Source organism: Emys orbicularis, chromosome 2, assembly GCF_028017835.1.
Source record: "Emys orbicularis isolate rEmyOrb1 chromosome 2, rEmyOrb1.hap1, whole genome shotgun sequence".
Taxonomy (NCBI): Eukaryota; Metazoa; Chordata; order Testudines; family Emydidae; genus Emys; species Emys orbicularis.
Genome location: NC_088684.1, coordinates 61623176 through 61647997, shown reverse-complemented (window position 1 = coordinate 61647997; position 24822 = coordinate 61623176). Strand labels below are relative to the sequence as shown.

Sequence of the window (24822 nt, the reverse complement as noted above, 5' to 3'; positions counted from 1 at the left end):
AGCCCCTTTCGTGTGTATTGCTGCCCTTTCAGACTTCCTTGACTCACACCCTACCACAGAATCCCTCCCCAAAGTGTGAGCATTCTGGTTCATAGTTTAATTCTCTCTGAAAGCATGTGATTGTGTGTGTGATCTGCTTCACAACAGATGCTTTTCCCCAAATGTAGCACATTATTGCTCTTTTAATTAACAAAGAACAAGAGAGTACAGATCATATATAACACGACAAACATCCTAAACCCAATATCCCTTTCGAGCCATCTGTGTTCAGGAGGGTCTCATGCAGGCCCTGTGTACTGGATTGGTTCTCCCTTATCTTGAGCTGGAAAAAAATGGCCAAAGACTGCAAATAAATTAGCTCCTCGCTTTTTAAAAGCTTCCAGTCTTCTCTGTCAGGTAACTCCCTTGCCAGTCTTGCCAACTTCCCCAGGTGACTCCAAGGCATCCTCTCCTGTGACAAACCAGGTCTCCTGGTTAGGAGCTATCTTATTGTCTAAAGCAATCACATTTCAGTGGTTCAACATTTTAAGTCAATGACCCTCTTTTGTTGTTTGTTTGCCACCAGTCTTTGGAATGTCATCTGAACAGGGAGGCAAACAGAGGAGGCAGAAGCCTGTACATTCAAAATTGAGTTTGGATCTTGATAAAGATACATACAGAGAGTTCATGATCTCACACAGAATTCATAGATTACACAGACAGATTCTCAATTTGTCATAGATTAATTTCATTGTATGTGTGTGTGTTGGAGAAATATTTTACAAAAATGTGGTATTTGAATAGAGGGGAAAAAAGAGGATATGTGACTTAGTTAATTATAAGATTTAAAAATGATGACTAAATAATTATAACGCATAAATTTTATAAAGGTAATTTCTATAAGTACAACACAAAATGCATCTAAGAACTAATTACAAAAGGCTGAAATCTTTATCATGATTGTATGTAAACAAAAAAAGGCAACTATCTGTATAATATTTTTGTTAAAACAAATAGTTAAACATTGAAAGCAAAATATGTAAATGCTAAAAATAAAATAAAAGAAAGTCCAAGCAAATGAAATGATATTAAAATACAGCTGATGAATATATTAGAAGCATTTTATGAAGGGTTAAAAGCTTCAATAAGCTTTTATTTTAGCCAGCTCCTCCTTTTAATATAATTCATTAAGCATTAATAGGAAATTTGTTACAATTTTGTACATTTTCCTGATTTTCAGTTTTCAAGGCAACCTTCTCCTGTCATTCCTGCTCTTCAGAACAAGTCCTTACAGAAGGACGAGAGGCCTCCTTCTGTTGAAAGCCATATGTCTTATTACACGCAAGTATGATTCTTCTATTTCAAACTTAATAATTAGTGTACAAGTGGTAGAGTGTGAAAATATCAGTGACCAGTTGCAGTTTTGACAGAACAGTGCAAATAATTTGTGATGCACTTGCCATAGCCAGTGCTGTACCTTTGGTGTGCAAACTTTTTGAATATTAAAATATTTTTTTTAAATCATCTGCTCTGTCTAAATTCTTAAATGTATTCTGGATATATTCTTTCTGAAGGGGTCAATACCACCTTTCTATTTTATGTAAGATATATAGACAATAACTGAGATGATGGAATGCCTTTATTGCTAAGATAGTGCAGCCTACTTCTGAACTGACATTTGTTGTAAGTTCTCAAGTTCTCCCTTGCATCATAGAATCACAGAAATATAGGACTGGAAAGGACCTTGGGAGGTCATCTAGTCCCTGCACTGAGGCATGACCAAATAATCCTAGATCATCCCTGACAGGTGTTTGTCTAACCTGTTCTTAAAAACCTCCAATGATGAGGATTTCACAACCTCTGTCCCCCAATCTTCTTTTCTCAAGACTAACTATGCCGTTTTTTTTAACCTTTTCTCATAGGTCAGGTTTTTTTAAACCTTTTATCATTTTTGTTGCTCCCCTCTGGACTCTCTCCAATTTGTCCACATCTTTCTTAACGCCTGTGCCCAGAACTGCACTCAGTGCCCCAGCTGAGGCCTCTCCACTTCATTATCCAAATCATTAATGAAAATATTGAATAGTATTGGACCTAGGACAGATCCCTGCAACCCCACCTATGTCCTCTCCAGTTTTACAGCAAACCATTGATAGCTACTCTTTTTAAGTATGGTCTTTCAATCAGTTTTGCAGCCACCTTATAGTGATTTCATCTAGACCACATTTCTCTAGTGTGCTTATGGGACTGTCATGTGGAACTGTATAAAAAATCTTACTAAAATAAAAATATATCACATCTGCAGCTTTCCCCTCCCCCATCCAAGACCAATAACCGTGTCAAAGAAGGAAATTTAGGTTGGCTGGGCATGCTTTGTTCCTGACAAACCCATGTTGACTATTTCTTGTCATCCCACAATCCTCTAGATGCTTACAAATTGATTGTTTAATAATTTGTTCCAGTATCTTTCCAGGTATTGAAGTTAGGGTAACTGGTGCATAATCCCCTGGGTCCTCTTTGCTCCCATTCTTAAAGATAAGTTCTATGTTTGCCCTTCTCCAGTCTTTTGGGATCTTACCCGTCTTCCGTGCGTTCTCAAAGATAATCACTAATTGTTCTGAGATTGCTTCTGCTAGTTCCTTAAGTACCCTCGAGTGAAATTTCATCAGGTCCTGCTGACTTCAAGACATTTAATTTATCTAAATATTCTTCAACCTATAATTTCACTATTTTGGCTTGTGTTCATTATCCCTTGTTGTCAATATTAATTTATCTTTTTAGTCAAGACTGAAGCATAATAGGCATCACTCAGTCTTCTTGATGTTGTCTGTTGTTTTCTCTTCTTTCCTGCTAAATAGAGGTCCTACACTTTTCTTCATCTTTCTCTTGCTTTTATTTCTAGAACTTCTTCATATTGCTTTTTATAATCCTTGCTAGGTATAACTCATTTTGTACCTTAGGCATTCTGATTTTGTTCATGTTTGCTCATGCTGTTCTTTTGTACTCATCCTTAGCAATTTGTCGATGTTTCCTCTTTTTTGTAGGATTCTTTTTTGATTTTCAGGTCATTAAAGAGCTCCTGATGGAGTTATATTATCTGCTCTCTCAAAGAAGAACTTGACATTAGTTTTCATGGTTGAGGTAACACTTATCCATGGAGCGATGGTTGCTTTTGTACCCATGTGTCTCAAGGTATAAAGAGAATTGAAAGTCTTAAACTAATTCAGTGTTCAATAGAATATATTTTACATCAAGAGCTTGGATGCATATTTTCCTGTACAGATAAGTTATTTCTTAACAGGTAATATCACAGTTTCCTCCTTCACATCTGTCACGGATGCTCTTGCACAGATCTGGAACAGTCCCTGGGAGGACTCTTCCAATGTGCCAACCCCGTTAGGGTCACATTCTCACTAGGGCAATCCACTTGGCTTCACTGCCTCCTGGCACCAAACCTCAGAGCCTTCAGCATCACTACTTCACGCCATGAGTTCCCTTCAGTGAGTCCACCTGAGTGGGGCACCTGAGGGAGTTACACACCCAACGGGGTGCGGAGTGACTCTCAGCCAATGTTGTAAAAGCAGGAGGGTTTATTAGATGTCTGGAACACAGTGTAGAAAATCCTTAGTTAACATGGAGAACAGAAAGTTACAGCATAGTCCATGTGGGTCAGTTCCAGAGCCCTCAGCGCCTCTTGAGTCCCAATCCAGAAGCTTCTCTAACAAGCTCTCTGGGACAGGGTCTGATTTTATTCATAGGTTTGTGCAGCATCTAGCACAGTTGGGCCTTGGTAGTCCTTGACAGGGACTTCTAGATATTACCACAGTACAAATAACTGATGATGGTGATTTTAGTATGTATTTAAATAGCAGATTTTTTAAGTAATAGAGATGACTAGAGACTGTCAGATTCTCATTCTCTCTCCCTCATTCTGCCAGTAGTTTCAGTATGATCAGGCATCAGATATTTTTAGGTTCAGTACTTTTTAATTTCTCATCTGTCTGAAGTGCTTACTTACTGTTAAGTATGAAAATGACATATTTGTTATATTTGTTAGGATATTCCACAATCCAGAGTTCTGTCTCCTCCAGTCCCAGCTAGAAGAAACCAGATGCGTGCATATGGTTGGTATTCTCTTTATTCCATGATAGCATAACTAATATACACCTTTATATATGTTAATCTCCTCTTTCTCTGTTGTCTACTTTTCTGATATTGACTGTAATTATCTTGTGGAGAGAGAAACTCCGACACTTTTAGATCCCAAAGATACCAGCAAATACTTTTATTTGAATTTTTTCTAACAAACATTTTTTTCATATACCCTAGTGGAAAAATTATTGATCTTTTGTTTTCAGATATTGGCAATTTATTTTGAAAATCATCCTTAATTTAAAGAAGTCTCATGTAAGAAAATGCATTTGTTTGCATGGTATTAGCACATTAATATTAATCACGCTTCTGCTTTAGGGTAGAACATGATATGAGTATAACTAGGGCTACTGTTATGAAATAAAGAAAATAAATTTGTGCTGGTTATAAGGAAATTTTCTTGGTAGTGAGATTGGTTAGACCAGTGGTTCTCAACCTTTCCAGACGACTGTACCCCTTTCAGGAGTCTGATTTGTCTTGAGTACCCCCAGTTTCACCTCACTTAAAAACTACTTGCTTACAAAATCAGACCTAAAAATACAAAAGTGTCACAGCACATATTACTGAAAAACAGCTTACTTTCTCATTTTTACCATATAATTATAAAATAAATCAATTGGAATATAAACATTGTACTTACATTTCAGTGTGATACTTGGGCCTGTTTTTACTTGTGAGCCTTGTCTCACAAGTCCTGCCGCCCAGGGCTGAAGCATGTAACTTAGTTTTGTTGGGGGGGCCCTATGGTGTGGGGCCCTGGTCAGTTGCCCTACTTGCCACCTCCTGATGCCAGCCCTGCATTTGCAACCCCCCTAAACCCATCCCATGACCATTCCCGGGGCTGCAAGCCCCTAGTCGAGAAACACTGATCTAGATGAGTTGAGTACCCCCTGGAAGACCTTTGAGTACTCCCAGGGGTACATGTACCCCTGGTTGAGAACCACTGGGTTAGACAGTGGGATTGTCTTCCAGTAGAAGGTGCTAGAATCCTTATTTGGGACAGTTGTGACTACAGTGAGCATAGCACTCCAGAATTACTGTAGGGAACAGTCCTCCACTGGCAGAAGTAGACTAGACTATCTAATAGCGAGTAGGGCTTTTCATTTGTGATTTCTGTCGTTCTTGTTCCCAATACATTTTTCCATTTATAAACTGTATATTTTCTCTTCTTCTGAGTTCTATAGAATTTGGAGTCCCTGAGACAGAGTCTCTTGCCCTGCACCTTGTGCAATCATTTACACCAGCACAAAGTGGGTGTGAATTGATACTATTTAATTTGTTACTATTTTACAACTAATTTGCCCTGGTGTAAATGACTTACACAGATGTAACCCAGTAGAGAATTTGGCCCATTATATGTAAGATCACATAACTCTGCAGTTGGAAGGATTAAAAATAGTTTAAGGGCATGTCTAAAATCTCTCTCGAATCTGGTTTTCTATAAAATCTGAGGCATATGTAGAGTACAAGGTGGTCTGATAAGGTTCTTGTTTGAGATGAGCTGTGTAACTCACTGTGGTTTCACCACTTGAGTAATGTGGCTGTGCCAAACTCAAGCCAATAATCACTTTATAATCACATCATTCTTTGTACGTATGTACTGGGGGAATGTCTACACTACAAGTGCTACAGTGGCACAGCTGCAGCTACATTGCTGTAGTGTAGAGACTTAGTACAGTGACAGAAGGGTTTTTTCCATTGCTGTAGTAAATCCACCCCCTCAAGAGACGGTAGCTAGGTTGACATAAGAATTCTACTATTGACCTCACTGCATCTGTAGTGGGAGTTACGTCGACTTAATTATATCATACAGGGCATGAAATTTTTCATAGCCTTGAGTGATATAGCTAGACCAGGCCTCATTCAAGAGCTAGCTCTGAAGAGCTGTGTTTTTCTCTCCCTTTGTTTTGTCACTCCACCGTTCTCCTTTACAATTAGCTGTCCTTACTCATGTTATGTATATACATTCCGTTATAAGCTACTCGCTGCAAAGACACTTTTTCTTACTTTATATTAAGAACACAGGGCTGCATTTTAAAAGATATGTAGGTGCCTAGAGATGCAGATAGGTGCTTAGTGGGCTTTTCAGACACATGTGGGTGTAATGGGGATTAGGTGCCTCTCTGTATTTCTAGGTGCCTGAATGCCTTTAAAAATCTGATCCATAGTCTTTTAGAGCCTGCTGAAATTTTTACTTTGATCAGGTCGGATCAGGTAGGCAAATAAGACACAACATAAAGAGGAAGGCTTTAAGTACTGGTTTGCAACTTTTAGTAGCTAACCATAGTAACAGGGGTTTGACTGGGTACAGTGTAGAGGAACACCAAATGAGAGAGAATGCTATCCTTATCCTAGCCCTAACCAGAAGGTTCAGCCCAGCCCTCATGTGAGAAATGAGGATACATAGGAGCTAATGCTTGTGCTTGAGACCTCATGCTAATGCTTGAGACTTAATGACCATGCATCTTTGCTGCAAGCAATGTATGGTCTAGTTTTGCAGGCTTCTGGGCTCCATTCTCAGATCTATCCCAAGAGTTGGGCCCTGACACCTAGCATGCCATGAACTGAACACCTCTGCATGTGGCAAAATTCCTTCCTGACCAGAAAAAAAGAGTTTGGCCAGATCCACAGCAGACCAGTGTAATCACTAGACATTTGGGGGGAGGGGGGAATATGCTAATAATTGGGTGATGAAGACAGTGACCTTAGCTCTGAAGGAGTCTCATAAATCCCAGGGGGAGGCAGAATGAACAAAAATCTAATTTTGCCTGTTACCTGTCCAGTGGCAGTCCAAAAGATAGAGACGCAAGGTCCCAGCCCTCCTGGCACAGCTTCCAGGCCCTACCTTTCACTAACCAGACTCCACATGGAGCAGGGAGGGCATGTCACGGTTAAGAAAATAGTAGCTGTCCTTTCTCCTAACCCCAAAGTCAATCAGGATGCTGGGGGAGGAACTATTGCTTGCTGGTCTAATCAAATTGTATCTTCTCTCGCCCTTCCCCCCCCTTGCTTATACAAGATGGGACATTTCTGATTGTTAATCTTGGATGCCTCTTACAACTCTGTAATCGGTTCCTTGGGATGTCTCTAAATATAAAATCTATACTAATTTAAAATGTATAAAAGGCTGCATCTTGATCATGTTGATATAATCACTAGTACTGTAGCTGAAAGCCTGTGCTGTTGCATGGGGTTAATCATAAAGTCATATTTGTAAAAAAGCCAATAATGGCTGAGAACTTAAAAATTAGACCATGATAGACTGTGAATCCCAGTGATGGGATTGAATCTGGTGATATTCTAAATACAAAGAGCTCTCAGCAATGCTTGTAGCTGTTTCCCTCTCTTCACATGGACTCAACAGACATTCTAGTCTTCAGAGTGATGTTTGGGGTTATTGTATGTGCTGGTTATGTTGTGAGGGTGGTTGTGTTGATTTATGTTTTGGGGGGATTGTACTGGGACTTTTGTGTTGGCTTGTGTGCATGACAAATAAGGGGTGTGCTGCTTGAGGGTCTGTGTTTTGGGGTTATTGTGTGTGCTTGTTGTGTTGGCGGTTTTGAAGAACTGTGGCAATTGGGCCAGGCAATCCACCATCTGTGCAGTCTCCATCATATAACCAATGAAATTGTTGCATGCAAATTAGCTGTAGAGTAAGGGTGGTTGGTTGAATTACTTCTGGTATCACAGTGGTCTAGGACTCTTGGCATGGCATAGATACATGCCTTGCTGTGGCATGTGTGTAATTTGTACAGTCAGAATGACTGGGTACTTAAAAATTGGACAGTAACAGACTTCAAAACCCAGTGGTGATTGAACCTGGTAGTATTCTGAACAAGAAGGGCTCTTGACCATGCTTGTAGCTATTCCCATAGCTTTGCACTGACTCTACAGACATTTTAGGCTTCAAAGTGACACACAAACTGACATTCCTGCATTTTTATTATATATATTATCTTAGTATTAACAACAATCAACGTATTTTTACACTTTAGATTTCTGAAGTGGCCAAAACAAATAGTGTTCCTCTATCACTTTTTTTTTTTTTAATTATCTATGTTAAATTCCAGAGGAAAGAAAGAATGTGATAAATGAGCTGTCAGAGATGAGGAAACAGCTCCGAAGTGAAGAGCGGCGACTTCAGGAACAATTGCTCAGTGTAGCCAGTGATGATGATGTAGCCACTACAAGGTGAGATTTTTTAAATACACACTTCTAAAGCCAGTTCTTGCACTATGCCTAAAGCTATATTAACCTGCCAGAACACACTTGAGCAAAAGCAAAAATATGAAAACAGTTACGGGATTAAACTTGCATACAAAATGTTCAAACTCTTTTATAATACAGCATTACATTGTTGAGCATGACACCCTGCAAAATGCGTAATTTAGGGTGTTCTGTGGTCCATGCTTACAGGATAGGGAACTCTATCCTGGGAAGCAGTGAATCTAAAAGTCTCGTGGGTCAGAGTGAATAATCAGCTGAACATGAGTTCCCAGTGTGTTGTGGCCAAAAGGGCTAATGCAATCCTTGGACGTATAAATGGCAATATCTGGCAGGATAACAAGAGGTTCTATTACCCCTGTATTTGGCACTGGTGTGACCACTGGTGGAATACTGTGTCCAGTTCTGGTGACCAAAATTCAAGAAAGATGTTGTAAATTTCAGAGGGTTCAGAGAAGTGCCACAACAATTAAACAGTTGGAAAACATGAGCTATAGTGAAAGACTCAAGGAGCTTAATCAGTTGAGCTTGTCAAAGAGAAGGTTAAAGACTGACAGGATTGTAGTCTCTAAATACTTATGCGGGGAAAAGGAAGTTTGATAATGAAGAGCTTTTCAGTCTAGAAGGCAAAAGTATAAGAAGATACCATGGCTGGAAGGTGAAACAAGACAAATTCAGATTAGAAATAAGGAGCAAATTTTTAACAATAAGGGTAATTAACCATTGGAACAGTTCACCTAAGGTGGTTGTGGATTCTCCTTCACTGGAAATGTTCAAATATTACATGTTTTCTAAAAAGATATATGCTCTTGTTCAAACAGGAATTAATTCAGTGAAGTCCAATGGTCTGTATAATGCAGGAGATCAGACTAGATGATCATAGTGGTCCCTTTTGGCCTTATCTATGAATTTCATGTATATATGTTTTTTCAGAGGAATTATCCAGTTGGTTATTATGTATATCCATTGCTTTCTAAACCTAAGATTTTAAGGGGAAAATATAAGTCTCTGATGCCAGCTGGGCTCCAGTTTCCATTTCTTTCAGTAAAGCACGTGTTTGCACCTGGAAAATACAACTCCAACATTAGTTCTTACGTCTACTGTTGTACATTGCTGTTGCTAGTTATCATTTCATCTGAATTTAAATTGAAATAATAGATTTCTCCTTTTGTATGTCTTAAATATAGAAAATACTTGACCCAACAAATAGCTTCTTGTATTTTTTTTTTTATTTTTTTTGGTTTGAGTGTTTACATTCCTTCAGACATACACTAGAATCTTGGTAATTCACATTTCACTAGTCCTTTTTCCTCAGGCCATAATGTGTGTACAAAGCCAGCAGTGTCTGTATAATAGCCTACTGCTGTAGAGAGGTATGTTGTTATGAATACTTCATTACAAAAATATACCACAGAACATTTACTAGTGTACTATATAACTATACTAACACAAATGATTAGAACTGCACTGGTTAAATAAATGAATTTTGCATTATCCTTCTTTTATGTTTTGATTATTTGCAAATCTCATCACATAGTAATCATAGGACCATCCAGCTCATTTCCATGTCATCAGTGTGAACTTAGATACCACATTGCCTCCATTTGTAATGCACAAAGAAATTTAATTATTTTTAAAACTGTGTTCAAATTTCAAATAGTTTTATTCTTTGAGTGGCAGGATACAATATCCAAGTAATAGTCTTCACTTGGAGTAATACTGAGTGACATGTTCAAATAAGTTATGAATGAGGAACTGTTAGTGACACTGAATGTTTGGTTTACAAACTTTTCAAGCAGGAAAAGAGATAAAAATGTAATGGATGTATTTGAGATGGCCAGGCTTCGGATGCAAGCTCCAGTCAGGCGACCTTCATCAAAGGGTGCAGCTGACCCTGTCAATGTTCAGAATATCAGGGAGTTCAATGAACTTAAATACACAGGCAAGTGGATTTTATCCTTTCTAATTGGAGGTTTATTTGCATCTCTTAATCATTTCCTAGCATTTAAAAGAAAATTCAGTAATCCTTCTCACAGTTGCCCTTAACACAAACACTATGGACAGGGTCCTGGCCCTCACTGTATCTTCTTTTCTACTGGCATTCTGGTTTAACTAGTGAGCTGAGGAGTCCACTGCCTGCTACACCATGGCATAAGTAGTATGGCCAGGGAACCACTATATCCAGCTCATTCCTGGCTGCTAAAACAGCCCCTTGGAATGTTTTTAGTGGCATTGTATAACACATTCTGTGGTGGTTTTGTGGAGCATGTATATCAATTTGCAGTGCAAAATATTTTGGTTCCCCAAAATGATGATATACTTAATTTCCATTAAACAGGAAAGCATACGAATGTTTCAGCAGCTTTTTAATGCACTTGTGTGTGCAATGATCCATTCACATAAAGGTGCTGAGAGGTGTTTTTGAAAATCCCAAAGTGGCTTTGGAGCACAAGTCCCAGTGAAAGTCTACAGGATTTGTGCTCTTAAATAATTTAGGCACTTTTGAAATCCCACCCTCAGTGTCTGACAGCAGTTTACACCTGACATATCTGTGCTTTCTTATTAACCAAAAGAAGTATCACCACAATCAAAATTCACTGTGTCAACCCTTTAATTTAGTTGTTGTCATTACCATAGAATCATTGAAACTCCTAATCCAACCACTACTAACCATCCCAGGTATTTATACATTGTTACGGTCTTTGGGTTTGTTTGTTTTCTGGCAAATTGAAGTTGCTTAGTTATTTTTTTCATTTGATACACTTTACCGCCATCTATGAATATTTTTATGAAGTGGTATTTTAACATATTATTACAAGCCATCCACTTTTTTTGCCATTATTAGTTTTGATAGTCCTAGTGCTTTTAAATGCATGTAGTTCACATTTTTAAGGTAAATGTTTCTGAAATAGTGTTGTGATGAAATTTAAAATTCACAATCTATGCAACAGATTCAGAAACACGAGCAGACTTGAGATATATGTACCCCGATCCCCCAAAAGATGATCAAACCTTAGAGATTCAACAGCAAGCATTGCTAAGAGCGCAGCGGAAGAAACTCAACAGAATGAAAATGAGGAGGGATGCAGAAGGTAAGAAAAGAGTGACTTGAGAGAATATAATGTATTTTTATTGGCTTTGTTTTTGATATAATTGTAATAATCCTCAATTATAGTTTTAAATTTCCTTTAACTCATTGGCTTGCTCTGAAGAATGCATGCAGGTTCACAATAATTTGTTGGAAAACAGAAAGGTAAAACTACTGTTGAAGTTCTATATATTTTAATACTACATAATAAAGAAAAAGCCAGTCTATCTGTCTGCACTTCCATTGCTAGAGTGGATGCTTCCCCTTGGTTCTTTGGGAGTAATTTTATTGTGATTTCATGATTATTTTAAAAAATATAGCAGAAGTTTAGGGCAGTTCTTGTTTCTTAAAATCTAAAGAGTCGTAAATAGCTTCCCTTTCTGGAAGATGAGTTTGACAGAAGTGACTGAAGATGGTCTTCAGTCATTAGCAGATTAGTTCTGCAAGGCAACAATACTTCCACACTCATCACAGATAGTTTTGGAAACCAAGAATTATTTAGACTGAAGTTAGTATAGCTAATAATGTGTCTCTGACTTTTGAACAAGAAATATGCTGAGGATTAGTGAAGACAAAGTTCTGCTGTTTTCAGTCTCAAAACCAGCCATTGTCATAGAAGCCCCATGTCAGATGTAGCAACTAAGATAGCCTTACACTGCAGGTCCCCTTTTGGAGTATTGAAGACAGTGGGGCAGGTCCTTAGCTGGTGTTAATTGTCATAACTCCATTGAAATTCAATGGAGGATTTGTCTCTGTTTCTTGTTAGGTAAATTAACTTTTTCACCTTCATTCATTTTCTGTATGCAATAATACAAAACGTCTTTGAACCAATCGTCTGCCATTTCAGTACCTTGGGTCTTATCTTCAAAGCCATCAGTGGGTTAGGATGCAGCTTTACAAGTGACCACTTCTCCATTCCATGATGCCCTAAAACAGTTGACCTTCTCTGTAAAAATGCAGTTGACAAAGCACATGAGAATTGAAGTCAAATTGTACTCTGAGAAATTTTAGCTGTGGAATGAGCTTTCAGAGTCTGACCACTTTCAGGCAATGTTGCAAAATCCTCCTCAGCATAACTTGGTTAATTGGGAAAAAGAAAGAACGAGAGAAACAGATAAAAACAAAAGAGATCCCGATCAGACCTTCCTCTAACAGAGAAGGGAGAAGAGCAAAAGACCTATGAAGTACACCAGAAGCTTTGCTATACAGATCTAATTGACTTGGGAAGCAATTAAATATTACACTGAGGGGCACTATAGAATGCCCTAAGATCGCTAGATACATACAGCTAGAAAGACTAAATTAGTATAGACTTTATTTCCTGCATGGTGGTAGTTTTGAGGCTACAGCCTTCATGAAAGAGGGAAGAAGACCCTACCTGAAAAACAAGTAGTAATCTCACAAATTCTGCATCTACACCAAATCTCCACTCACTTGAAATGCCAGAATGAGTGCTGCCTGCAGTAGATTGGATACAGGTCGTCATAAAATAATCACTCTTTGTTTCATACTGTGGATTCAGTGACATCATCTAAATGTCATCTTTCTTTCTTACATATTTTAGTTAGTTAACATTATTGACATTCATTTCTGTCAGTAATGTTCAGAGAAAATGTCCATTCAGGTGAATGGAGCAGTTCTCACCTCTGCCAGAGCTGTCGTTTCAGGATCTCTGAAGACTCAAGTAGACATAATGGCATTTGCTTCACAATTTTGGAGGTTATTTTGCCACCATAAAAACTAGAGACTTTTTGTTGTAAAGAATGCTCAGATTCTGGAATGCAAGGCGCATTATCACAGGCAAGCTGTTACTTATCTGTCTGCCCAAACTTGTCCAGCTTAGCTCCTGGGGAGAAGCCCTTCTCCTAAAAATTGCAATTTGGAGTTTCTTGCTGACCTACAGTTCCAGTTGCTAAAAGTTTGGAATAAATGCTTGTAAAGGCTTTAGTATTCCTGCCACTTGTAGCTTTTGTTGGGGAAAATAGTTCTTTTGCAACTGTCCTAGGAGACCTGGATAGTATCTTACTCTACAAGTCATCCCAATATGACTAAGGGTGACCGAATTGATCCTGAAGGACAAAAGTTGTGTGTTTATTGCGTGATGAGCTAAAAATATGTTATGCATTAATGAGGAAGATGATGAATATTTCTTGGGTTTGTTCTTTCTGTGACAGGCTTTTCTGGTGTTCATGTACACTATAACTTTTATATACAGTATATAAAAAACAAATGTATATAAAAATACACTTCTTGTCTTAAATTGTGACCTTCTTGGGGCAGGGATCTTTTGAACTGTAATATTTTCCCAATCAGATTGTTTCTGATTAACAGGCCACATTGCCTTTGAGAAGGCTCTGATTTATCTGGAGGAGTGTGCTTTGCCAGCTATGAAAGACAATTTTGACTCATTCCATTAATTTGAGTACAGATTGTCAATTTCATCTCTTGCCAATTCGGAATGGATAATGTAGTTTTAAATAACATTAATCTGAAAAAAGCCAGATGTTCCCTTTTCCAGGGCAGTTTAGATTGGCAGACAAGTAACTGAACCCTGAGCACAATTCTGGGAAATCTCTTTATTTTTAAGCTGCTTCATGGTCCTTGTAGGGGACATTCTCCCCAGCCCACCAATTCTTTGTCCTCCTTTGTCTTGTGACTTTCATTGTCCATCTTCTATTTTACACTTACTTATAGTCTGTTACTGTCACTTCCTACTCTGTAGTTCTGGACAAGAGAAATATGTGTTCTTTGCCTTTTCTCTGTTAATTTTCCAATTAACCTTCCTCAGAGTCAAATTCAGCTCCTTTTTCTCCAGTGAAAATGGATCAGACGCTTTTCTTGTTGTCTCATTCAAGGGAAAAAGAAATGAGTGGGAAAAAGAAATATATATATATATATAGTATGAAAATTACACTGCTGTTGGCTCTAGAGGCAAAGACAGTAATTTTAGAGATTCTGCTAACAGTGTTGGGGGAGCAACAGATAAAAAAAAAATATGTGGCTGATGCAACTTTGCTTGAGCTATATGATTAGCATATTTTAATTTAATTTTTATATTTTATTTGCACTTGTTAATGGGAATGCTGCAGACACTGATTTTAATGAAAAGATTTGTGTAAGATGTAGTTTTAAGGCTTTAAACATCATTCTTCTTCTTATGTATATTATAGTAGTGCCCAGAGGAGCCCGGGTCAAGATCAGAGCCTTGTTGTGGTAGGTGGTATACAGACCCAGAGTTAGACAAGGTTCCTGCCCCAGAAACTTGTCTGTGAGAAGACAAACAATACAGCAAGAGCAGGGTAGAGGAAGAATATTAAATATTTACAATTTCTGTATACCTAAATACACTGTTCTTCTTTGAGTACCATTTCCTATGTGCATTCCACACATGGGGGTACTCATGCGCAATGTCTTTTGGCCTGCACATGTTCTGTAGCTCTTCTCGTGCTCCCGATTAAGAGTGTAAGAGACAGTGAGATTGTCTCTGAGTTCCATATCAATCAAACAAAATACCTGTATTTTTCCAAAACCTTGCTCTTCCTCTGAAGATAAGAGACTTCACTCCATCAATATTCAGCATGCCCTGGCATTCTACCTGCAAAGAACCAAACCCATTAGGAAATCACCAAGACTTTTTATTGCTACAGCAGAGAGATATCATGGGCAAGCCATATCCTCCCACTGCTTGCCAATCACCCACATGTGGAATACACATAGCGATCAGCACTCGAAGAAGTGGAGGTTACTTACTGTAACTGGAGATTCTTCAAGATGTGTGGTCCCTAGCTGTATTCCACTACCTGCCCTCTGTCACCTCTTCTTCTATTGGATTTGCGGTAAGAAGGGGAACTGGAGAGGCATCCACCCACACTGCCTCTTATACCCTCAGTTGGGACCACGAGAAGAGCTACTGCACATATGTGGACTAACAGACACTGCTTTGAAGAATTTCCAGCCTTGGTGTGCATGCATACCCATGTGTGGAATACAGATAGGGACCACACATCTGAAAGAGCCTTCAGTTACAGTTAAGTAACCTCTGTTATATGAAGGTTTGGGTTTTCTTTTCTTTTTTTTTTTAATTTTATAAATATCAACTTTTCCAACTGTCCTCAGCTTAGCCATCATGTTTCCTGAATAATTGTAGGCATCATGGTTACAAGTGATGTTTGAGAAGAGATTTGTAGGAGGAAGGGGTGAGTAGCCTTACAGATAAGTTCAGGGATGGTGTGCCATGTATTGTAATTAGAAAATAGTTAATAGCTTAATTGAATTGTTTTTGAACACCTGATATTGTCACAAGTTTCCATATGAAATTTAAAGCCACCAAACATCTCTTTATAGAGAAGAACTTGGCAGGGAGATGAGTTACTCCATGGCACCCAGGCAGCAAATAATACAGTTTTAAACAATGTTCTGCAGCAGGTTCTGTACTTATGGGCCTGTACAAAATTCCAAATTTTTGAGCTTAAAACCAAAAATATACCATATTATCTAAAACAAGCTGGCTAAGTAAAAAGTTAATTTATTATTTTATGAAAATTATATTAAATGGTGTATTCTCTCAATAACACTACTGTAATTGCATTAAATGAAGACAGTATGCAGTTCTTGTGGTAAAAAAACAGTACTTCTTACCAGCTACGTGATTAGTTGTTGTTTATTAAATGTATTACACTAATACCAAGAAGTCCCAACAAAGATCACTGCCCCTCTGTCAGGCGATGGACAAACATAGTGAAAGCCATTCCCTACTCTAAAGAACTTACTGTTTAAATAGACAAGTCAGGCAAAGGTTGGGAGGGATAACAGAGACATAAGGTATGTCTACACTACGGGATTAATCCGAATTTATATAATTCGAATTTAGGAAACCGATTTTATAAATTCGAATGTATTCGGCCACACTAGGCACATTAATTCGGTGGTGTGCGTCCAAGCTACCGTACTAGCATCGATTTCCAGAGCGTTGCATTATGGGTAGCTTTCCCATAGCTATCCCATAGTTCCCGCAGTCTCCACCCCCCTTGGAATTCTGGGTTGAGACCCCAGTGCATGATGGGGCAAAAAAACATTGTCGCAGGTGGTTCTGGGTACAGCCTCCCCCTCCCTCCCTGAAAGCAACGGCAGACAACCATTTCGCGCCTTTTTTCCTGAGTGAACTCTGCAGACTCCATACCGCAGCAAGCATGGATCCCGCTCAGCTCCAGAACGCAGTCATGAACATTGTAATCATGAATCTTGTCTTAAATTGTGACCTTCTTGGGGCAGGGATCTTTTGAACTGTAATATTTTCCCAATCAGATTGTTTCTGATTAACAGGCCACATTGCCTTTGAGAAGGCTCTGATTTATCTGGAGGAGTGTGCTTTGCCAGCTATGAAAGACAATTTTGACTCATTCCATTAATTTGAGTACAGATTGTCAATTTCATCTCTTGCCAATTCGGAATGGATAATGTAGTTTTAAATAACATTAATCTGAAAAAAGCCAGATGTTCCCTTTTCCAGGGCAGTTTAGATTGGCAGACAAGTAACTGAACCCTGAGCACAATTCTGGGAAATCTCTTTATTTTTAAGCTGCTTCATGGTCCTTGTAGGGGACATTCTCCCCAGCCCACCAATTCTTTGTCCTCCTTTGTCTTGTGACTTTCATTGTCCATCTTCTATTTTACACTTACTTATAGTCTGTTACTGTCACTTCCTACTCTGTAGTTCTGGACAAGAGAAATATGTGTTCTTTGCCTTTTCTCTGTTAATTTTCCAATTAACCTTCCTCAGAGTCAAATTCAGCTCCTTTTTCTCCAGTGAAAATGGATCAGACGCTTTTCTTGTTGTCTCATTCAAGGGAAAAAGAAATGAGTGGGAAAAAGAAATATATATATATATAGTATGAAAATTACACTGCTGTTGGCTCTAGAGGCAAAGACAGTAATTTTAGAGATTCTGCTAACAGTGTTGGGGGAGCAACAGATAAAAAAAAAATATGTGGCTGATGCAACTTTGCTTGAGCTATATGATTAGCATATTTTAATTTAATTTTTATATTTTATTTGCACTTGTTAATGGGAATGCTGCAGACACTGATTTTAATGAAAAGATTTGTGTAAGATGTAGTTTTAAGGCTTTAAACATCATTCTTCTTCTTATGTATATTATAGTAGTGCCCAGAGGAGCCCGGGTCAAGATCAGAGCCTTGTTGTGGTAGGTGGTATACAGACCCAGAGTTAGACAAGGTTCCTGCCCCAGAAACTTGTCTGTGAGAAGACAAACAATACAGCAAGAGCAGGGTAGAGGAAGAATATTAAATATTTACAATTTCTGTATACCTAAATACACTGTTCTTCTTTGAGTACCATTTCCTATGTGCATTCCACACATGGGGGTACTCATGCGCAATGTCTTTTGGCCTGCACATGTTCTGTAGCTCTTCTCGTGCTCCCGATTAAGAGTGTAAGAGACAGTGAGATTGTCTCTGAGTTCCATATCAATCAAACAAAATACCTGTATTTTTCCAAAACCTTGCTCTTCCTCTGAAGATAAGAGACTTCACTCCATCAATATTCAGCATGCCCTGGCATTCTACCTGCAAAGAACCAAACCCATTAGGAAATCACCAAGACTTTTTATTGCTACAGCAGAGAGATATCATGGGCAAGCCATATCCTCCCACTGCTTGCCAATCACCCACATGTGGAATACACATAGCGATCAGCACTCGAAGAAGTGGAGGTTACTTACTGTAACTGGAGATTCTTCAAGATGTGTGGTCCCTAGCTGTATTCCACTACCTGCCCTCTGTCACCTCTTCTTCTATTGGATTTGCGGTAAGAAGGGGAACTGGAGAGGCATCCACCCACACTGCCTCTTATACCCTCAGTTGGGACCACGAGAAGAGCTACTGCACATATGTGGACTAACAGACACTGCTTTGAAGAATTTCCAGCCTTGGTGTGCATGCATACCCATGTGTGGAATACAGATAGGGACCACACATCTGAAAGAGCCTTCAGTTACAGTTAAGTAACCTCTGTTATATGAAGGTTTGGGTTTTCTTTTCTTTTTTTTTTTAATTTTATAAATATCAACTTTTCCAACTGTCCTCAGCTTAGCCATCATGTTTCCTGAATAATTGTAGGCATCATGGTTACAAGTGATGTTTGAGAAGAGATTTGTAGGAGGAAGGGGTGAGTAGCCTTACAGATAAGTTCAGGGATGGTGTGCCATGTATTGTAATTAGAAAATAGTTAATAGCTTAATTGAATTGTTTTTGAACACCTGATATTGTCACAAGTTTCCATATGAAATTTAAAGCCACCAAACATCTCTTTATAGAGAAGAACTTGGCAGGGAGATGAGTTACTCCATGGCACCCAGGCAGCAAATAATACAGTTTTAAACAATGTTCTGCAGCAGGTTCTGTACTTATGGGCCTGTACAAAATTCCAAATTTTTGAGCTTAAAACCAAAAATATACCATATTATCTAAAACAAGCTGGCTAAGTAAAAAGTTAATTTATTATTTTATGAAAATTATATTAAATGGTGTATTCTCTCAATAACACTACTGTAATTGCATTAAATGAAGACAGTATGCAGTTCTTGTGGTAAAAAAACAGTACTTCTTACCAGCTACGTGATTAGTTGTTGTTTATTAAATGTATTACACTAATACCAAGAAGTCCCAACAAAGATCACTGCCCCTCTGTCAGGCGATGGACAAACATAGTGAAAGCCATTCCCTACTCTAAAGAACTTACTGTTTAAATAGACAAGTCAGGCAAAGGTTGGGAGGGATAACAGAGACATAAGGTATGTCTACACTACGGGATTAATCCGAATTTATATAATTCGAATTTAGGAAACCGATTTTATAAATTCGAATGTATTCGGCCACACTAGGCACATTAATTCGGTGGTGTGCGTCCAAGCTACCGTACTAGCATCGATTTCCAGAGCGTTGCATTATGGGTAGCTTTCCCATAGCTATCCCATAGTTCCCGCAGTCTCCACCCCCCTTGGAATTCTGGGTTGAGACCCCAGTGCATGATGGGGCAAAAAAACATTGTCGCAGGTGGTTCTGGGTACAGCCTCCCCCTCCCTCCCTGAAAGCAACGGCAGACAACCATTTCGCGCCTTTTTTCCTGAGTGAACTCTGCAGACTCCATACCGCAGCAAGCATGGATCCCGCTCAGCTCCAGAACGCAGTCATGAACATTGTAAACACCTCGCGCGTTCTCGTGGAGTTTATGCTTACCCAGGACCAGAAAAAAGAGGCGAGGAGGAGGAGGCGGCGACTGCAGCGCAGTGACAAGCGTGATGAGGACATGGACATGGACCGTGAACGCCGATTCTGGGCCCGGGAAACAAGCACAGACTGGTGGGACCGCATAGTGTTGCAGGTGTGGGACGATTCCCAGTGGCTGAGAAACTTTCGCATGCGTAAGGGCACTTTCATGGAACTTTGTGACTTGCTTTCCCCTGCCCTGAAGCGCCAGAATACCAAGATGAGAGCAGCCCTCACAGTTGAGAAGCGAGTGGCGATAGCCCTGTGGAAGCTTGCAACGCCAGACAGCTACCGGTCAGTCGGTAATCAGTTTGGAGTGGGCAAATCTACTGTGGGGGCTGCTGTGATGCAAGTAGCCAAAGCAATCACGGAGGTGCTGCTACGAAAGGTAGTGACTCTGGGAAATGTGCAGGTCATAGTGGATGGCTTTGCTGCAATGGGATTCCCTAACTGTGGTGGGGCGATAGATGGAACCCATATTCCTATCTTGACACCGGAGCACCAGGGTACCCACTACATAAACCGCAAGGGGTACTTTTCAATGGTGCTGCAAGCACTTGTGGATCACAAGGAACGTTTCACCAACATCCATGTGGGCTGGCCGGGAAGGGTTCATGACGCTCGCGTCTTCAGGAACACTAATCTGTTTAAACGGCTGCAGCAAGGGACTTACTTTCCGGACCAGAAAATAACCGTTGGGGATGTTGAAATGCCAATTGTTATTCTTGGGGACCCAGCCTACCCCTTAATGCCATGGCTCATGAAGCCATACACAGGCAGCCTGGACAGGAGTCAGGAGTTGTTCAACTACAGGCTGAGCAAGTGCAGAATGGTGGTAGAATGTGCATTTGGCCATTTAAAAGGTCGCTGGCGATCCTTACTGACTCGCTCAGACCTCAGCCAAACCAATATCCCCATTGTTATTACTGCTTGCTGTGTGCTCCACAATCTCTGTGAGAGCAAGGGGGAGACCTTTATGGCAGGGTGGGAGGCTGAGGCAAATCGCCTGGCTGCTGATTACGCGCAGCCAGACACCAGGGCGATTAGAAGAGCACACCAGGAAGCGCTGCGCATTAGGGAAGCTTTGAAAACCAGTTTCATGACTGGCCAGGCTACAGTGTGAAATTTGTTTGTTTATCCTTCATGAAAACCCGCCCCCTTTATTGACTCATTCTCTGTAAGGAACCCACCCTCCCCCTTCCCCCAGCTTGCTTTCAAAGGAAATAAAGTCACTATTGTTTAAAAATCATTTATTCTTTATTAATTGATTATAAAAAGAGGGAGAGAACCTGAGTGGGGTTTGGGAGGAGGATCAGCAGGAAGGAAAAGCCCACTAAAAAAAGGTTAAAAAAATGGCAGCCTTTTGCTTGGGCTGTCCACTGGGGTGGAATGGGAGGGTGTACGGAGCCTCCCCCCCCGTGTTCTTACACGTCTGGGTGAGGAGGCTATGGAACATGGTGAGGAGGTAGGGGGGTTATACAGGGGCTGTAGCGGCACTCTGTTCTCCAGCAGCCATTCCTGAAGCTCCACCAGACGCCGGAGCATGTCTGTTTGCTCACGCAGCAGCCCCAGCGTTGCATCCTGCCTCCTCTGATCTTCCTGACGCCACCTCTCATCTCGAGCATCTCTCCTCTCCTCACGTTGGTCCCTCATGTCCTCACGTTGGTCCCTCATGTCCTCACATTGGTCCCTCCTGTCCTCACGTTCACTGGCTTCTTTCCTATACTTGCAAACCGTGTCCTTCCACTCATTCAGATGAGCTCTTTCACTCCTGGTGGATTGCATGATTTCTGCAAACATCTCGTCTCGCGTCTTCTTTTTCCGACGCCTTATCTGGGATAGCCTTCGGGAAGGAGGAGGGAGGCTTGAAACATTTGCAGCTGCTGGAGGGAGTGAAAAAAGGAGAGAATTTTTTTAAAAGATACATTTTTCAGAACAATGCTTATACTCTTTCACGGTGACAAATACTATTCACATTACATAGCACATGTGATTTCTGTGCAAGGTCGCATTTTGCCTCTTAATATTGAGTGCCTGTGGCCTTGCTGCTAGAGATCACAGTCGCAGGTCCGGGCAACAGAATTCAGCTTGCATGCTGCCATGGTAAGCCACTGTCTTTAGGCTTCTGCGCCCTGCTTTCCCACATACCAAGCAAAGCCCGTTGTGCTGCAGTTTTCCTGTTAACCTTCAGCAGCAGAAAACAAGCTAACACCCCCCCACCATCCAATTCTCTGGGATGAGTGCTTTATCCCTCCCCCCACCGCGTGGCTGGTATCAGGGAAGATCCCTGCAGGAACCAAACTAACACCCCCCCCAACCCGCCATGAATTCTCTGGGATGAGTGCTTTATCCCTCCCCCCACTGCGTGGCTGGTATCAGGGAAGATCCCTGCAGGAACCAAACTAACACCCCCCCCTCCCAACCCGCCATGAATTCTCTGGGATGAGTGCTTTATCCCTCCCCCCACCGCGTGGCTGGTATCAGGGAAGATCCCTGCTAGCAAAACGCGAAAAGCTCTGGGCCAATCCTCCCCCCCCTTTGCACTTGGCTAAATGCAGGGAAGGATTTCTTTTCAGCCACAGGCAAACAGCCCAGTAGGAACGGCCACCTCTGTCCCCTTAATTAAATTCCCGTATTTCAACCAGGTTACCCTAAGCAATATCACTCTCCTGAGGATTACACAGCAAGATAAAGAACGGATGTTGCTTGAATGCCAGCAAACACCGGGACCATACGCTGCCAGGCTTTGTCATGCAATGATACCAGATTACTTGCTACTAGCATGGCGTGGTCAAGTGTCCTACCATGGAGGACGGAATAAGGCTGCACTGCCCAGAAACCTTGTGGCAAGGCTTTTGGAGTACCTCCAGGACAGCTTCATGGAGATGTCCCTGGAGGATTTCCGCTCCATCCCCAGACATGTTAACAGACTTTTCCAGTAGCTGTACTGGCTGCGAATGCATCCCAAGTGCTCAGGGCAAATTAATCATTAAAAATGCTTGCTTTTAAACCATGTTTTATATTTTAAAAGGTAAACTCACCTGAGGTCCCTTCCATGGGGTCATGGTCTTGGGTACTGGCTTGGGAGGGTACTTCAGTCAGGGTGAGAAACAGATCCTGGCTGTTGGGGAGAACGGAGAGCTGGGTGCTCTCTGCCAGCTCGTCCTCCTCCTCCTCCTCTTCCCCTTCCACGGAATCATCAGGTGTACCTGATGAGATTATCCCCATCTCGGAATCCACAGTCAGAGGTGGGGTAGTGGTGGCGGCCCCCCCTAGAAATGCATTTAGCTCGGCGTAGAAGCGGCATGTCCGCGGCTCTGACCCGGAGCGACCGTTTGCCTCCTTTGCTTTTTGATAGGCTTGTCTGAGCTCCTTGACTTTCACGCGGCACTGATCTGAGTCCCTATTGTGGCCTCTCTCCATCATGCCCTTGGAAATTTTTTCAAAAGTTTTGGCATTTCGTCTTTTCGAACGAAGTTCTGCTAGCACTGAATCCTCTCCCCATATAGCGATCAAATCCAGTACTTCCTGTACGGTCCATGCTGGTGCTCTTTTTCGATTATCAGCCTGCATGGTTACCTGTGCTGATGAGCTCTCTGTGGTCACCTGTGCTCTCCACGCTGTGCAAACAGGAAATGAAATTCAAATGTTCCCGGGGCTTTTCCTGTCCACCTGGCCAGCGCATCCGAGTTCAGATTGCTGTCCAGAGCGGTCACAATGGTGCACTGTGGGATAGCTCCTGGAGGCCAATAACATCGAATTGCGGCCACACTAACCTTAATTCGGATTGACAATACCGATTTTGACGCTACTCCGCTCGTCGAGGAGGAGTACAGAAATCGAATTAAAGGGCTCTTTAATTCGAATTAAATGGCTTCGTTGTGTGGACGGGTCCAGCGTTAATTCGATTTAAAGCAGCTAAATCCGAATTAAAGTCGTAGTGTAGACCAGGCCATAGAGAGGTGAAGTGACTTGTCTAAGACCAGAGAGCAGGTTTCTTGGTCCTGGTTCAGTTGCGCTATCCTCTAAACCAAGCTGCCTCCCCAAAGGTTAGTTACTTTCCATATTGTCCATTTTGATGCTCTATAATAGGAAGGTCACATTGATTGTTACTACCAGGGTTGTCAGAATCTGCTCTGAGGAACCCAGTGTAAATTTGCTCTTTAGTTACCAAATAAAGATTTCTGCAGCAGAAAGTAGGTGTGTTTCCAGAAGTTGATACAATATAACTTCTAATGCTAATATCATCAGATTAACCTTGAATACATTTAAAAATCTTGTTAGTAAGTACAAAAACTGGTTAGTCTGGACATTCCTATAATAATCCATAAGTGTATTTAAATTCAACAGATGTCTTGCACAAAGCCAAGAAATAAACAAGTTGGTATTAATTTGTTTTGCCACTTAGAAATATAGTTTTGATATGCAAATATATTACATTTTGTTCTTCATTGGGAGAGACTTGTGAATACACATTTGGGGGGAATGTTGTGTATTTGTAACAATATCAGATTTCCTTCAATAGCAGTTTGAATATTTACATTAGGTCCATCTAGTGACACTTAAATTTGCTTTAGCTGTCTTAATATTAATTTTGCATCAAAATATTCCCAGTTTATTTATTAATACAGTGAATATGACTGTAAACATAAGACTTTAATAAGGAGTGATTCATTGTGGTGTCCATATTTGTGTAACAATATTTTGCTAAAATGTTTAAATATGTTCTTGTATAATCAGTGTTTATGTCCATTACTTTTTTTTCCTCCCTGGGCTGTGATGGCTACTATAGACCATGATGATTCTGTTCCTGACTTTAACCCACGAAACATGGGACTGGTAAGAAGAAACTGAGCTCCCCTTCCCTCCTCTCCCCAATATGCTGTTTTCATTTTGTTCAAATGTGCAGAGTGTTGTGGCTTGTAGTTATGTTAATTTTGGACGGAGTGTACATTAGAGTACCATTGAAATAGAAAACTAAATTTAACTAAGCTTGCAATCTGTCTGGATAACTGGCAAGCTAGAGGAATAACAAATAGGATACTTTATTCAGGTCTCTTTGCTGAGGCAGGAAATAAGCTCCATGGCTGTATATCT

General features: G+C 40.5%; 1 protein-coding gene across 1 annotated transcript in view; it reads left to right on the top strand.

Moving 5' to 3' along the window:
* Positions 1 to 24822, top strand: part of CSPP1 (centrosome and spindle pole associated protein 1) — a 153052-nt gene that overhangs the window by 91520 nt on the left and 36710 nt on the right. The window contains exons 22-27 of the mRNA XM_065398133.1: positions 1220 to 1324; positions 4034 to 4100; positions 8199 to 8319; positions 10149 to 10294; positions 11304 to 11444; positions 24518 to 24564. Of these exons, the coding sequence (XP_065254205.1) occupies positions 1220 to 1324; positions 4034 to 4100; positions 8199 to 8319; positions 10149 to 10294; positions 11304 to 11444; positions 24518 to 24564 (627 nt within the window). The remainder of the gene's footprint in view (positions 1 to 1219; positions 1325 to 4033; positions 4101 to 8198; positions 8320 to 10148; positions 10295 to 11303; positions 11445 to 24517; positions 24565 to 24822) is intronic.